We start from the raw sequence: 15417 nt of genomic DNA, 5'->3' as shown, positions 1-15417 counted from the left end.
TCTGAATCCAAACAAAAGTCTAAATCTGGCATTCCAGGAAATTTAAACTCCAGAAATACATCTATTCTTCTCTGTTCCCTGCAAATCAGAAACATTCCTATCCAGTTCTCAGGATTTAGTTTCTGTGCGGCTTTGGTGAGGGATATGCAAGAAGTGAAATATATGTTGCAATTATGTGTCTGTGAAGTGTCAAAGTCACCTGCAATGCATCTTTTCTTAAGCTAGCAACCAGCTACAGAAAAATATGCATTATATGGTTCTTAATCAAACCACATCGCTGTCTCCACTGCTTAAGGCTTGGAAAATTATTTGCTTTAATTTTTAGGGATGGGAAAACTGCCTTCAGTAGGGCTCTTGGAGATACACAGAGCCCGTTTTTGTAATATTACCATTAAGATGAAATAAAATATGGGATGATTTTCTTGCCTGTTGTAGTTCTGTTCTCCATCATCTCCAAAATTAAAAAGATTAAGTATTTCAGAAAACTGGAGAATATGGTGTGTGTGGTGCATCTTTCCACCATGGTCACTCTCTGAACATTACCCAATGCTTGAAAGTGGCTGGAGTAATAAAACTGGTAGCACATTTGCATTCCAAAAGTGATTGAAGTTTTAAATTATGAGTGAGATGATTAATATATACATTTTTATTAAAACACAGAACCATAGCCTGAATGTGGAATGCACTTTTGAAGCACCAAGAAGGGGTCTTGGACTACTGCTGAAGGTCTGGTTTAAACTTTCAATTAAAAGAATCTAGAGCTCTACCAGGCTGCAAGATGACCTCCAGCAGAAATAATATCATCTTGGTAAATACCTCTCCTTGTCCAATCCAGCAAAAAATAAATTTGTCCAAACAGATGATGGTTTATTCTAACAACATGCTTTCTCTGTGGTGGTATTATTTCTAACAATATCCCAGACAACCATGGTTCAAATGATGCATGCCCTCCAATCAATTGCAATGGTATTTGTTCTAAGTTGGTCTCATACAGTCAGCTAAAAGTTACACAGTGTTTTGAAATTATGCCAGCTAAAAGTTACACAGTGTTTTGAAATTATGCCCTGTGATTGTAATGTTTCCTTTTTGTTCCAGTGGTAAACTTCTACAAATTCCCCCACCCTACCCCTGCATAGGTAAATTAGAGAAAAAGCCTACATTCCTGTCCTTTCCATCTTTACATGCTTTGGTTTGGGACATACAATTAGAAGTAGAAAAAACAGGGGGACAGTAAAACTAGGAGATAAACAGCTGCTGAGCCCTTTCACCACCACCCCACCACACCTGGCTGCCCAGAATCGCAGTGTGGCAAGCACTTAATGTGTGAGAATGAAGCAAGAAATCTGTGTATAAGAACACGTTATTGCCTTGAATAGTAATTAGACTGTATCGCCCAAGAGGTCTTTTCTTATGCCAAGGTAAGCTGTCACCCAAATTCACTGAGCAGTGGTAGCATATTGCTACCCCATGGAAATTACTGATAGTTAATCCAAATTTTTCAAACAAGAATGAGAATGTTTCCCCAGCAGATACCTGCCAATTAGAACATTAAAACACCTCAGAAAAGTTTTGGAGTGTGGATTTTGATTTCTTTCAACTGAAGATACCTCAGTTCTAGTGTCAGAGGGTAAAGATTCAGCAATTACAAGAAGAGCTCTGATAGAAACTCTGCTACTGCAACAGCTTTCTGGGAAATGGGGAGGTGGAAGTAAGATATGGTGGAGATCAAAAGATACTTAATTTTCCTGAATGTGTTAATTATCAAGATTGATAATTGCTGATTGGCATAATTTTCTTGATTTTCATGTGGCTGAAGTCTGAAGCTACCATTGTTTTCCTTGTAGACATCCCTGGGAGTGTCCAAGGCCAGGCTGGACAGGGCTTTGAGCAACCTGATCTAGTGGAAGATGTCCCTGCATATGGCAGAGAGGGGAAAGAGATGGGCTGTAAGGTCCTTTCCAAACCAAAATATCCTGTGATTCTATAAGGGACTGGGTGTAGGAGAGGCATCTGCAGCCCAGAGCTGGGTTGGAGGAATGAAGGCAAAACAAAGAATGAGAATCCTTCCTCAACTAGTCAGGAAGCTCTTTATCAGGGCAAAATATACAGAAAGAGAACAAAACTGAGCTCCTGGGGCAGGCTTTTTGCTAACTTTACAAGCCTTTTTTGACAAAAGGTAAAAGAAAAGGGAAAACATTTCTCTAGAGGAGCCACCCATGCTGCTCCTTCTGTGGTTCCTGATTAATGTGGTATATATCCAACCCAGCGTTTGTTGTTCAGTAATGAGCTGTTCCTTCCATGCAAGAACTAGCGGAAAACTAGATCCCAGAAACTACCTCTGAGTCGCTGTAGCCTGCAGTGCTGGCCTGGGAGAGGTAAGGCCACTGCTGCTTTGCAGCTGGAATCTCTGCAATAGAGAAGGGAGAAGGGAAGCTGCATTCTCTGTTTAGCAACAAGCAAAAATACCAATCATTTTAGGGAAATATTTACTTCTGGTAGCAAAAATCTGTTTCTGAAAAAAAAAAAAAAACCTATTTTGAGTGATCTAAATGTAGTAAATAATTTGTTCATTTTTTGTCCTGATTGGGGGGCCTCTCAAGCAGAAATCAGACTAGATATAAATAGCAGCAGAAAATTGTGTGTTTGATTGTTTCAGCCATGCATGGTTTTACATGTGTATCTTCCATCCAGCATGGAAACCCATGGGATCCCAAAAGTTTTCTAGCACAAGGTTCCATTCCTGTTCCTTTTGCTTCACAGGTTTTGACTGCTAAAGGAGATTTTCAGTGCTTATTTAGTAGTAGCATAATTTCAGGGTTTTTTAATCTGCTTTGATAATTCCACTTTTTTTTTCCTCTAATTGCAGGTCTGTGTATTAAGAAACTGCAAAACAATAAAAAGCCTTTGACTATTGTCTGAGAATGCTACTGTCACAAGAAAAGTTTATCCTATTCAATGGAAGTTCCAAGCCTATAAAATTGATATCTTCCATTCTTTCTTCAGAAAAAAACTAATTAAACCCCTCTTTCATCACTTGCCCTAACATATGCCTATCTGAAAGTGGTGTATTAAGCAAAGAGGAGTTTAAATCTTGAGTAATGTACACAGGATGAATAGCAAACCCATCCAATTTAGATCAAAATGGCATTTTAAACTGAGCAGGTGTTAAAATACAAGATTACAGAAAAATGCAATGAGTCAGTCCCTGAAAAAACCTAATCTGACTAGATACATAATCTGATCAGAAAGCTCTAGGGAGACTGTGGCCTTAAGGAAAACAAAATGCTAGATTTGCTGGTTTTACTCCATGGGAATTTTAGGAATTCCTTAAGTGGGCTGATGGCTGAGAGGAATTTTGTTTTCCGTCTCTTTGCTTAAACAAATTCTGTACTTATTTAGTTAGTCCATAAATAAATTGAGGCAAATAAGTTTGTAAGTTTGTAATCAAAGCTGAAGTTCTACAGCCTTTCAGACTGCATGATTCATTCTTGTTATCAATAGCTTGAAAATTATATTTGTGTGTGCTTGTGCAGCTGAAACCTGGGCTACTGGCATTAGGTTGTAGTGGTGGAGTACTCAAGTGTAGTGGAACAAATTCCTTCCCAGCAAGATAAAAATGCAAGATAAAATAGGCAATACTGTAGCACTGAACTTGAACAACACACTGACCCTTGAAATGTTCATTGTGTGGGTATTTTGACTTTCAGGTGTACGCAGACTCCAGGAGAGTCAATTCATCTAAACACCTCTGTAAAATCCTCAAGCCTGTCCATCCTATGTAGAGCTTCTATCCACAGCAGAAGCAAACGTTACAGCAGGGAAGGTTGTGACATGGAACTGCAGGAAGGCAGAATAATAGGAGAAAACTCAAGGGAAAGGAGGAAATCTTCTCCTCCCAAAGACTTGGGAGTGGTGATACCTCCTTTTTTCCCCCAGATGATGGTCACCCTCAGCAGGTCACACCCTGATTATCCCCAACCCTGAGAGAGCAAAACGGAGGCATGTGCAAGAATTTCATTTTCATGCTGTGTTTCATACATGCAGCCTGCACTTTTCCTAATAAAGAGTAGCAGGCCAGGATGAGTAGCAAGATTTGCTTTGCCAGAACACACCTGGAGCTACTCCAGCTTGGAGGTGTGCACAGTGCATGCTGTCTGGGAAGGCAGACACACTGAATCTGGGTATTCACATTTGAATTACATCAGGATAAGGATTTACATAAATAAAAAGTGAGAAGGAAGATTTATAAAGCTTTAACCAGCATGGGAGGAGAGAACTGTTTTGCACAGATGTAAGGTAGAATGATTGATGGAGTTGTGCTCCCTGGCATTTCAAGTCCAAGTATTTAAAAAAACCCACAAGTCTATATCCATGCATAAAGCATGAATGTGCAGGCTCACAAATACACAACTGTATTTTCATACAAGAAGTACTTTTGTAATTGTAAGGTATGCACAGTCAAAGCCCTGTTTATTCATGTGTCCTGAGAAAGGAACACCTTCTGGGAAGCCAGGTGTCCCAAGTTTGGGTGGTCAGCATTGTCCAAAAACCAGAGCTACCTTTGGTGGCTCAAGGTGAACACTTCAACACTAAAGTACTCACATTTATTTTTAAAGGCTTTTTTTAATTTTCTTTTTTTTATGTCAAACTAACTACTTCCTGGAGCAAGGACACTTACACTGAGTGAACGTTAGGAAAGAAAGTTTGACTGCAATTTTGGTTATTTTCCAGTACCCTTTCTAACGTGACCTGGACAAAAGTTCAAGTTAAACATTACATGAAACTAAATATTACCTAATGCCAAAACATAATGCTGAAAATTACAGTTTATAGTAGACTTAATTTTCTATTGTTCAGATCCTAAATTAGGGGGAAAAAAAAGAGCAGAAAGCTGCATGATCAAAAAACTGGTATGAAATATTAGTGGTCACTAAGCAGCTGGAGACTGAAACTCTGGAGCAGGGCAGCCTGGGGCCAAAAATCTCAGCTCTGTTCACTCAGATAGTGAATGTTGTCATTGCCATTGAGACTCCAGAGCTATATAGAGATAGTATATTTACTTTAGTTCATCCTTACAGTATCACTGACTTTATTTATAAATTAAATGGCAGAATAAAACAGAGGTCTTAGATGCTCTTTCCTTGAGCCTTCTCCTCCAATGTTCTTTTCAAGGCAGTTTTAACTGAATAAAATGTCTCAAATCCTGTCAGCTGGAATAATTCCCATGAAAATTCCTGTCCCCTTTTAAGATTTGCCTAAAGGAGTCTTTGCAAAATGGAGCAAAATCACTCCACCATTCCTTGTGGTTATTATTCATAGAACTATTAATTATTACCTTAGGCATACAGATATAGTGTATAAATAATTGCAATACATGAAAGGCAAACTTTGTTGAATCTGTTACTTCACCTCCATTATAAAGCAACAAATTTGAAACAAATACCTGCTAGGAAGAGTTACTGGAAAGGGAGAGAAACAGCCTCATTCATAAATATACAAGCTATTAAACGTTTCTCTTTTATTTACCCCCCCTCCTTTAGAGCCAAAACAGTGACTTACTCTTTCTCTGGGTGCCAGCAGATGGGTTTGTCCATGCCCAGTTTCCTGCTTGGCTGAACTTCTCAGCTGTGGCTGGGAGTGGGGCAGCAGTGCCTTCTCTCTCACACGATGCTGCTCTTTTATGTTTTCATGGGCCAGCATTCCATGGCATTCCCCCACCAGCCAGCAGGGTGGTCCAAGGTCTGCCCCGACCATTGATGCCACCTGTACCACACTGTCAGGAACAAAGGGCTCGCCTGGAAATGCTTAGATGTGCCAGCCAGCTCCCTGCTCACTCTGGGAGGGGAGCTGGAGTGCTTGGCTGGTGACCTGTGTTCACAGGGGATTGGATAGCCTGCTGTGCAGGGACAGAAGCAGGACCTCTGGTGCTTTGCTCACCTCATGGCTCTATGCTGGCCATCCACCTGGGGAGCCCTATGACTGTCCCCATGGCACATATTCTGCTCTGCCTGCTTCCTGGGGACTTTGCGTGAAGGTTTAAAACAGAACTTAAGGCAGACTTGGAGAGCCTGCTCAGCCAACTGGAGGGAGTAACTGGAAAGCCGTAAGAGAAATGGCTGAGGTCATCTGGCTTGTTCAGCCTGGAGGAGACTGTGAGGGGAAACTTCATAGCAGTCTGCAGCTTCCTCACAAGAGGGGGCAGAGGAGCAGGCACTGATCTCTGCACTCTGTGACCAGGGACAGGACCTGAGGGAATGGCCTGAATATGTATCAGGGGAGGGTTAGGCTGGATATTAGGAAAAGGTTCTTCCCCCAGAGGGTGGTTGGGCAGTGAACAGGCTCCCCAGGGTAGTGGTCATGGCCTCAAGGCTGCCAGAGCTTAACAAGCATTTGGACAATGCTCTCAGGCACAGGGTAGGATTGATGGAGTGTTCTGTGCAGGGCCAGGAATTGGAATCAATGATCCTTGTGGGTCCCTTCCAACTCAGGATATTCTGTGACTCTATGAAATTTTCAGTCACAGCTTAGCAGAGGCACAACTGGCTCTCAGGTGTTCAAACACTGTGTATGCTTCTCCACAATCTGCATGGAAAACACCAACTTTGTGTCACCACCTTTACATTCCTGTTTTCACAACAGAGTACCTACTGAATTCTAGAATTTCTGCTGCTAGCCTGGGACTAACTGTCCTAAATAAGCAGTGAGATTATTTGCAAGAACTCATAAGCAGCTTCAGAAGGAAATGCAGTAGGACTACACTAAAAAAATCATGAGGCAACGTGCTGTGGAGCAAAGGCACTCTAGTAGGGCACATGTAAGGAACAAAGACTAAGATTTGCTGTAATTCAAATGAAAAGGTATTTGCTGCTTTTTCAAAAATAATGCCTGGCCTTTACATGCTCCAGGTCCCTCTGGGAACAGCCAATACTGGTACCACGGTAAGAACGTTTGGCCAAAGTCAGGAGGAGTTAGGGTGCCATTCAGGGCCTGGACATCCAGGCTTTTTTTTTTTCCTAGCAAACAGTGCACCTGTCCAAGACATGAGCTGAAAGCTTTTCCTTGAGAAAGCTGTGGGAAATTATGTCAATGGCTTTACTAAGCCCCAGGAAGACAACATCCACAGCCTTTCACTCACCCACCAAGCAGGTCATCTTGTCACAGAAGCCAAGTTGGTCAAGCAGGACTTGTCTTTCACAAACCCATGTTGGCTGGGCCTGATCCCTCGTTGTTCTGCACGTGCCACATTATGGCACTCAGGATGGTTTGCTCCATCACCTTTCGAGGTACCTGAGACTTTTCCTCATTCTTTGTCTCTAGATTTCCCCAGACATACAATAAAGGAGATTCTCCTTAGCCCTCGTTTTGTGGTTAATGTATTTATAGAAACATTTGTTTTATTGTCTTTTACAGCAGTGGCCAGATGGGTTTCCATTCTTCTCGTTTTCTCTCTGCCTCATTACCTCCTTGTTGGTTTCCTGACTTGCTGCCCCTTCTTTCAAATGTCATAAACTCTCCTATTCACTCTGAGTTCCAGACAAAGTTCTCCTCCCTCTGGCTCTTTTTTCAGTGTAGCCTGCTTCTGTGCCCTGAAGATTCCTTCTTACAGCACACCCAGCCTTCCTGGGCTCCTTTGCCCTTCAGGACAGCCTCCCAAGGTGTCAGAAAAATTTTGCAAAGCACTTTGCAAGGTGGTACAGTAAGCAAAACACCATTCAAATTGCTCTTGTGTTGTAGGAATAATAGTTTTTGAAGGGTCTCTGGCATTCGGTTGCAAACACCTGTGATGACATTTGATGATTAACTGTGCAATTAGCTCAAAGACGGTAGGTGCCATCTTTTTTGGTTGGTGAGGTAAAAACACCCACTCTGAATGTGCAAAGGGTCAGGCCAGTGTGTGTTCCACTGTCCAATAATACCAGTAGGATGGGAATTAACAGTGAGAATGAACATAGTGATACAGACCTCTGGGCATATCCAGTGGACCTGTGTAGTGAAGCACAGTATGGCATGGCAGCATGGCGATTCCTCATGGCCTGCTAGACCCCCGCCACCCTCTGGGGCTGTGCCGCTGGCCAGGGCACTGCCTGCACATGCTGAGGCACCGTCTCTGCGCAGGCCCTCACCACCCGCTGGGGTCCGGCCATTCCACCCCGCCCCGCCACATGCCTGGGCTGCTGTGTAGTCTTCCACATGGCACCTCTTCAGACCTGCATGGCCTCTCTTGGCATCCAGTCCTCACTAGGCACCTTGGTTTTTATCTGCATTATTAAATTCAATATAAGTTTCCAAGGTCTTAGGATTTTAATGGCACTTTTGTCATCTTTGTAAGCTGTATCCATTATATATTTACCAGTCTGTGTCCATGTATGTATATTTAATGCATTCTCTTTGGTAGGTTCCAATCCCTGATTTCTAGTTCATAATATTACTTCTAATAAATTCTCTTCTTCAAATTCTATGTCCCATTCCCTTAGAAAGTTACTCCCTTCCTGCACCACAGGATGTTCTTCCACAGAGATGGATCCTCCCATGTTTTCCAATGGAGTTTTCTTCTATTTAAAAGGAGTGTATACAAAGGAAATCTGGATTTTTTAGTAGCTTTTTGCTGTAAAATAGCTCTGGTTGCTATATAATTTGGGCGGCTCTACACACACGCTTCTGGTTACATCCAGCTCTTTGCTGGTTTGGCGGCTCTCCATGCTTGCCCTTTGATTATTTCTTCAGCTTTCCCATTATTTTTTTCCGGTGGCTCTGCGTGCACACCAGCCTGTGTTCTCCTGTTGTGCCCATGGGATCTGGCTCAGTCAGATCACATCAGTGAGGTCACCACATATTACGTTTAATAAATCCGCGTGTTTCATGGGGTCGGTGGTTGGAGACAGGGACAGCACATACCCTGATGTCCATGTGGCAAAAGAGCAAGTTTATTCTTCAAATCCCTCTTTATAAAGGCGATTTGAAAAACCCAGTCTGGATAACTCATTGGTCTGGTCTTTTACACTGCCCAGCTCTCAGACCAGGGAGATGTCTGCAGCTTAGGACAGAACGTAATTGGTTGAGGTTCCTGTCACTCAACTCAAGGGCTGGTTTTATGGAGCCAGCTGGGTATCTTATTTATAGCTGAATTAATTGCCCAGTACAAGCCAGCTTGTACAGTAACATCCAGGAACCTGCTGAACTCTCTCCTCTGTGCTGGATTGTATTTTTAGCAGACATCCTCGTGCATTGAAGCCCCCATGAAGACAAGGGCTGGCCACCATGAGACTTTTTGTCTGCCTTTTGGTCCTTGGTTGAGTGATCTATACCCAGCTCCCACCTGGATATCTGCCCTGTTGGCATTACCCACAATTCTTACCCACCAACCCTCGACACTTGCATCATCACTATCAAGCTCTAGACAGTCAAAACACTCCCTCACATACAAGACTACCCCACCACCTCTCATTCCTTGCCTGTCCCTTCTGAAGAGTTCACCACCAACCAGTGCACCATTTCAGTGGTGCCAGTCATCCCACTATGTCTTTGTGATGGCAACTATGCCATGGTTTTCCTCCTGCAACATGACTTCCAGGATCTCCTGTTTGCTGCTCACCCTGCAGGTACTGGGGCAGATGCATTTCAGTTGGGTTATCAATCCCAATGCCCTTTTGGAAGAGAAGCCCATATTCCTGAGCGACCATTCTCAGGAGCTTCCATGGTTTCTAGCACATCAGTAACACTTACACTCTTGTTGCTTCATTGCAATGAAGTAGACATTTCCTATGTTTACTGAGATGGTAGCCTGAACAACCTCACTAACACACCATCCTTCGAACAGTGTCAAGCCACTCCCAGGCTTATCTCAAGTGACCTGGTTTTTATCCCCTTCCCCCTTTAAATCCAATTTAAGGCTCACTCAACATGCCCTGCTAACTCCTGCACAAAGATCCTTTTCCCTCTGAGACAGGTGTACCTAGTAGGCTTGTCACCAGTAGGCTTGTTGTCATCTAAACCATCCCATGATCAAAAACCTCAAAATTCTGTTGATGACACCTGGCTTAAAGCCAGGGACTTGTCTGTACAACTTTCCTGTTTCTACCCTGAACAGTGAACCCCCCAGACCAACCTCCCCCAGTTCTACTGCTGGCCATTACAACCTGTGATTGGGAATATGCCTGGAGTCAGTTGGGGTCCAATGTCCTGGCCACATCCCTTTTCAACTCCTTTCACACCCCCACCCTACTCGCTCATGGGGCAGCATGAGGAGCACCAAAGGCCTTGATGCTCAGCATTGACTGAAACATCCCTGGTTTATCAATGCTCCCTCCAGCAAAAACCCAACCCACAGCCCCAGGGAAGAAATGGAACTTATCCTCTGCCCAAAACAGTACATTCTCCATCCTATGCCATGTACATCCTGCTCAGGTCCTGTGGTATCCCATACCCACCAGCCCCTTCCCACCCTTAGCTATCATGCACACATATCATTCCCTTAGTCTATGGACCACTCCTATGAAATGTCCATAAAATGTCCACAAATGTTCACAAAGTCATAGAATCACAAAATTATTTGGGTTGGGAGGGACCTTAAAGCTCATCTTGTTCCAACCCCCTCCCCTAAGCAGGGACACCTTCTACTGGACCAGTTTGCTCTCCAGGCCTCATCCAACATTGAACTTTTCCGGGATTGAGCATATACCTGCTTTAGTTTGGCCTTCTTCATGGCTGCAGTGCCTCCAGGAGTGTACCTGCTCTGTTGGGGGCTTATGCGTGGCCACATACTTTGAGGTGTTCCAGCATGACCTCCAGCACAGCCACAGATGCTTCAAGGTGTATTTTCTCTGGTGTGGTCTTCTTGGCACTTCCCCCACTACAGCAAATCCTTTGTGTGCCATCCCAGCAAGCCCCAGGACCCCTCCTCCTCGGTATCTCCAGCACCTCCAACTCTCATCTCCCTGACCCCCCATCACCCAAGGATATTCCTCTATATCTGCCTGGTGTCCATCTCCCTGTTGGCTGATGGTGCCCCTTGTCTGGGGAGGACCCTGCTTCTGATGGACCCTGCTGGTATGTGGGAGTGATGGGTGAGCATGGCCAAGTCGCTGCTGCCAGCATAGGAGGAGTCAGAGGTGGCTGAGCACAGGAGTGATAAAGTCTTGGGGGTTTAATTTGGCTTGGAAGTGAGGCTGGGGGCCTAGCTGTAGGCTGCCATCCCAGTGTCATGAGCATTGGCCTCATAGTCCCCCTGCTTTGTCTCTGAATGTCCAAGTGTGCTGTGCCCTGCTGTGCAGACCTGGATACCCAGGGAGAGGTACTGCTGCTGACCTGAGCCACAGTCTACACTCTCCTCAGCAGCATGACAGGGATTGGGGCAAGCATCACATCCCGGGTCAGGAGCACCCTGCATCCATGCACCCACAGTCTCAGGACATGCTGCTGCTGGCTGGGATCCCAGTGGAGTTGCTACTGGTGGGTGACACAGCAGGGCAGGTCTCAGCTGGTGCTGGCATCAGTGTCTGAGTCAGTGCTGGGACATGTGTTGAGGAGGGGCTTTGCCCTCTGATGCAGCTAGGGTGCTTTCCCCAGTCTGCCCTGCATCTCTCAGCAGCCCCTCCCAGGCCCCACCACCCTCTCTGACCTGACCTTGCTCCTGCTGCCACACCTCCCCAGCCACTTGCGGAGCAACCAGTTGCTTCCCTGTCCACAGCACCGCAGTATCTGGGTACTTCCCTTAGGGTGGCTCTGCCCACCATGTAGCATCTGCTGGCCAGGACTCTGGCCACTGGTAGCCCCCCACACCAGCAAGACCTCCACCTCATCAAGGAGATGGTGTTGGACATGGCTCCCACCTTCTTAGCTACTACTGTGTCCACAGGGGCATTCCAGTGCCATCAACCTATCCAAGTTGGCTGCTCCACTTCCACCTCCCTCTGGAAAATGGCAGTTGCCCTTCAACTGGGATGTCATCTTCATGATGGAGACCTACTACAAGTCCCTACCAAGGACTTGTTCCATGAGGACAAGGAGGTCCTTATTCCACTTTTCCAGATATTTGAGGTTGCCCTCTTCCAGCTCTGTTTCCGACTGTGCTCAGCACCTACAACTGTGATTTTGTGAGAGTTGACGTCCCTGCAAGACAGTCTGTCCTGCCACCGGGTCACAGAGACATGTGGCAGGGAATGGTCCTGTCCCACCAGCTCTGCCAGGATAGGGAGGTCTCAGTCTTGGTTGGGGGTGGAGGGGTATGCCATGGGCACATGGCTTTGCGCATCTCCAAGCTGCTCTGACCTGTGGTTTGCAGTGGGGTCTGTGGGCAGCAAAGTGTGACACAGCGTGGCACAGCAAGACGCAGCATGGCATGAGATGGCACGGCATGGCAGGGCTGGGTGCCATGCTGTGCAGTGAGGAGTGTGCTACTGCCATCACACTGCAGGCAAGGAGAAGGGGTTGGGGATGGAGCCACCAGTATCCTGGGGACAGCAGGACAGGATGGGGGACACAGAGATACCCACATAGGGTCCTGCATGGCAGGTACCTGTGCCCAGCTCAGCCTGGCCATAGTGCCACTGTCCCCAGGACACTGGCTGAGCCTGGCAGGGGCCTTTGCCAAGTGGCAGCTGTGGTGTCAGGATGCAGCTGTGTGTGGGGTCTGTGAGAGGCTCTCCCAGGGATGGAGGCTGCAATTAACCGGACTAGGGGGTGCAGGGCTGCCTTGGGTAGGTTCCTGCCCAGGTGGCTGTTCCACTGCTTGCCTTCTCCTGGCTCCTAAGAGTCACTGTGGGACTGGGGTGTCCCCAGGGGGCTCCTGTGGCTCCCTCGGCTGAGGGCAGCTCATAGGGAGGCTTCTCCATCCCCCCCATCCCTATCCCTCCCACATTCTGGGCATCCTGAAGTGTGATGCCCATAGCCCAGGGGGTGCTCAAGGGGTTCGGGATCTGTTCCCCAGCCTGTCCCACAGCCCAGGGGGGTCACAGCCCCCACAGGCACTTGTGGGAGCCAGAAGGGGACTGGGACACAAGAGCAGGGGCCTTGCCAGCACAGGATGGTTACAGTGGCTGCCTCATGGAGCAGCAGATGGGACTCAGCAATGCTATGCTGAGGAACAGCCCTAACCCCCTGAGGTGCAGAGAGGGATGTGATGGCCCCATCTTCCGTGGTGCCTGCACCCCAGGGCTTCTCCTCCCACCCTCTCCTCCAGGGCAGGGCACAGCCATTGTGCCAGGTATTCCCTGGGCAGAACTGAGACTGACTGTAGCTCTCTAGCCCTTTGCCAGGCAGGAAGGGGGTGAGGAATGGATCCTGCCCTTCATGGGCACCAGGGCTACCTCCTCTCCCTCCCTCCTCATCCCACAGGTGCCCTCTACACCCCTGGGCAGCACCATCCGCAGGATGCAAGTGACACTGGGCAGCCTTGATGTACTTTAATAAACTCTAGGGTCCCAGAGCCAGCTATGGGAAGAGCTGGTTCCAGTCCAGGCAGCGCTCCTGACTCAGCTTGGGGCACCAGGAGCCCCACTCACAGTGGGGCCAGCACATGTGCGGCCATGCAGTTCCCAAAGCAGGTCACAGAGACGAGCCTCCCTGGAGGTACCACATGTGCATGCAGTGGTGTGGGGCTGTCAGAGCAGGGAGCTGCACTGCAGGGTGCTCACCCAGCACAGGAGTTGTTCCCCCATCTCAGCTCAGGTCCCCACTCTTCCCAGTGACAGGGGCCAGTGCTTGGGACGGCCATTGCACCTCCCTGGTGTCGACACCGAGGGGACTGAGCACCACACAGGTGAAGTTGGTGTGCAGGTGCCGGTTGTCAAAGGAGCTGAAGTGCAGGTCACGGTGCAGGGCCATTCCCGAGCCCTGCAACTCCTCTCTGTGGACCCAGCGGGGACCAATCAGTGCCCACTCCAGCTGGGCAGACCCAGGGACCTTGTCCCAGCCAGGGCTGCCCTGCTTTCACTGCCCCCTGTCCCCATACTCACTGCACTGTCCCCTCATGCACAGCCCCGTCCGGGTGCAGGCTCTCCACAAAGAAGCTGTTCTCCAGCCAGTAGAGCAGCGTCAACTCTGGAAGCTCACTCAGTGCTTCACATGACACAGTCACACTCTCACCTGCAGCCGGAGGGGGTGTGAAGGTCAGGGGGGCTGCAAGGGTCCCCACTGGCCTCCAGGCACAGGCACAGCCCCCTCCCTAAGGGCAACATTCCCCCACCTCATCAGCACCCCAAAATCTCAGCTGTGGGTGGAGGATTCACCTTGTGTCTGCTGGAGGCTGGCACAGGAGATGACCCCCACTGCAGCCTCCTCACCCTTAGGCCCTGCCATGGCCCAAAGGGTCTCTCACCTGGGTGAGGAAGCTCTGCTGGCATCCGCAGGATGGTGATGCTGGGCCGCTGCAAGGCCATGGCACCTGGGGGAGCAGAGAGGGGTGAGGTGGGAGGTCGAGAGTGACCCTGAGATTGCACATTTTTTTAGTGGGTGAGGAGGCAGGGTCCCACAAAGGGACAGAGGCACTGCTCATCCCCAGACCCCTGAACAGGCCTCTTGAGGGGCATAGAGCCCAGGCTTGACCTTAGGCTCCCCGGCCCCCCAGTAACCCCCACTTACCTGTGCAGCAAGCAGCCAGGCTCCAGCAGAGCAGGAGGATCCAGGCAGGGCTTCTCAGGGGCTCTGCAGACAATAATGGAGCTCAGTGCTGGGCACACAGGGATGCTCCCCATGAGCTCGGGATGGTTCCCCCAGCATTCCTAAACCTGGGATGGTCCCATCGTCTCAGCATCCTCCCAGCTGGCCATGGTACCCCCAGCATGCTCCCCCTAGGACTGCCCAAGTCGACGATCCCGTACCCTCGTATCCGTCCAGCACCCCCCGAGTCTAGGATATCCCGTACCCCCCAGCATCCTCCTCCCGGGGTCACTCAAGTCGTGGCTGGTGCCCCCCAAGGCTATCCGCCCACCGCTCCGGTACATACGGAGAGCCCGCGGCTCAGACACGGGGCGGCGGCGCTCGGGACCGCGGCGCTTTATGAGGCGGCCCGGGGAGGGGCGAGGCAGCGCTGTGACTCACCGGGAGCCGCCCTCGGCCCAGGCCCCGGCGACGTGGCGCGACGCCACTGTACGGGGTCCCTCACCTGGACGCTGATGTGTGTCGATGGGTCCTGTGTCGCCATGTCCCGAGGCCCCTGAATATGTGTCCCCAGCACTCCATGCCCCCTGTGCTCTGTGTCGCCTGCATCTGGGGATACACATCCCTCAGGCACTCCTATGATGGCATCTCATGACCCCCCCCCAACCCTGAGGGAGCATCCTGGGCTCGACAGGGATGGAGGAGTGGAGCCCAGCTGGGCCCCCCAGTGTCTAGTACATGGAGCGCTGGCTGAGTATCACAGGATTCTGAACATGCTGGTTTGCTCCCCTATGCTTTGGGATCAGGGACAAGGCAGGGTCT

The 15417-nt window shown here is 48.5% G+C and overlaps 1 protein-coding gene across 1 annotated transcript; it reads right to left on the bottom strand.

The window, feature by feature from the left end:
- Window positions 1-13385: 13385 nt before the first annotated feature.
- Window positions 13386-14969, bottom strand: IL18BP (interleukin 18 binding protein). The gene is made up of 5 exons (XM_068180798.1): window positions 14861-14969; window positions 14578-14640; window positions 14315-14380; window positions 13953-14082; window positions 13386-13843 (listed from the first exon to the last, which is right to left on the bottom strand). Exons 1-5 carry the CDS (start codon window positions 14937-14939, stop codon window positions 13657-13659), a joined length of 525 nt encoding a protein of 174 aa, XP_068036899.1. The 5' UTR covers window positions 14940-14969; the 3' UTR covers window positions 13386-13656.
- Between the last annotated feature and the right edge of the window lie 448 nt (window positions 14970-15417).

This window comes from Anomalospiza imberbis, chromosome 2 (assembly GCF_031753505.1).
Source record: "Anomalospiza imberbis isolate Cuckoo-Finch-1a 21T00152 chromosome 2, ASM3175350v1, whole genome shotgun sequence".
Taxonomy (NCBI): domain Eukaryota; kingdom Metazoa; phylum Chordata; class Aves; order Passeriformes; family Viduidae; genus Anomalospiza; species Anomalospiza imberbis.
Note: the sequence above shows the minus strand (reverse complement) of the source record. Positions and strands in the feature narration are given on the sequence as shown.

Coding starts and splice junctions, on each gene's coding strand:
- IL18BP (XM_068180798.1), bottom strand. CDS start 14,939: ATGTACCGGAGCGGTGGGCGGATAGCCTTGGGGGGCACCAGCCACGAC. Junction 14,083..14,314: donor AGCAGAGCTTCCTCACCCAG/GTGAGAGACCCT, acceptor CTCCGGCTGCAG/GTGAGAGTGTGACTGTGTCA. Junction 13,844..13,952: donor GTGCATGAGGGGACAGTGCA/GTGAGTATGGGG, acceptor CTGGGTCCACAG/AGAGGAGTTGCAGGGCTCGG.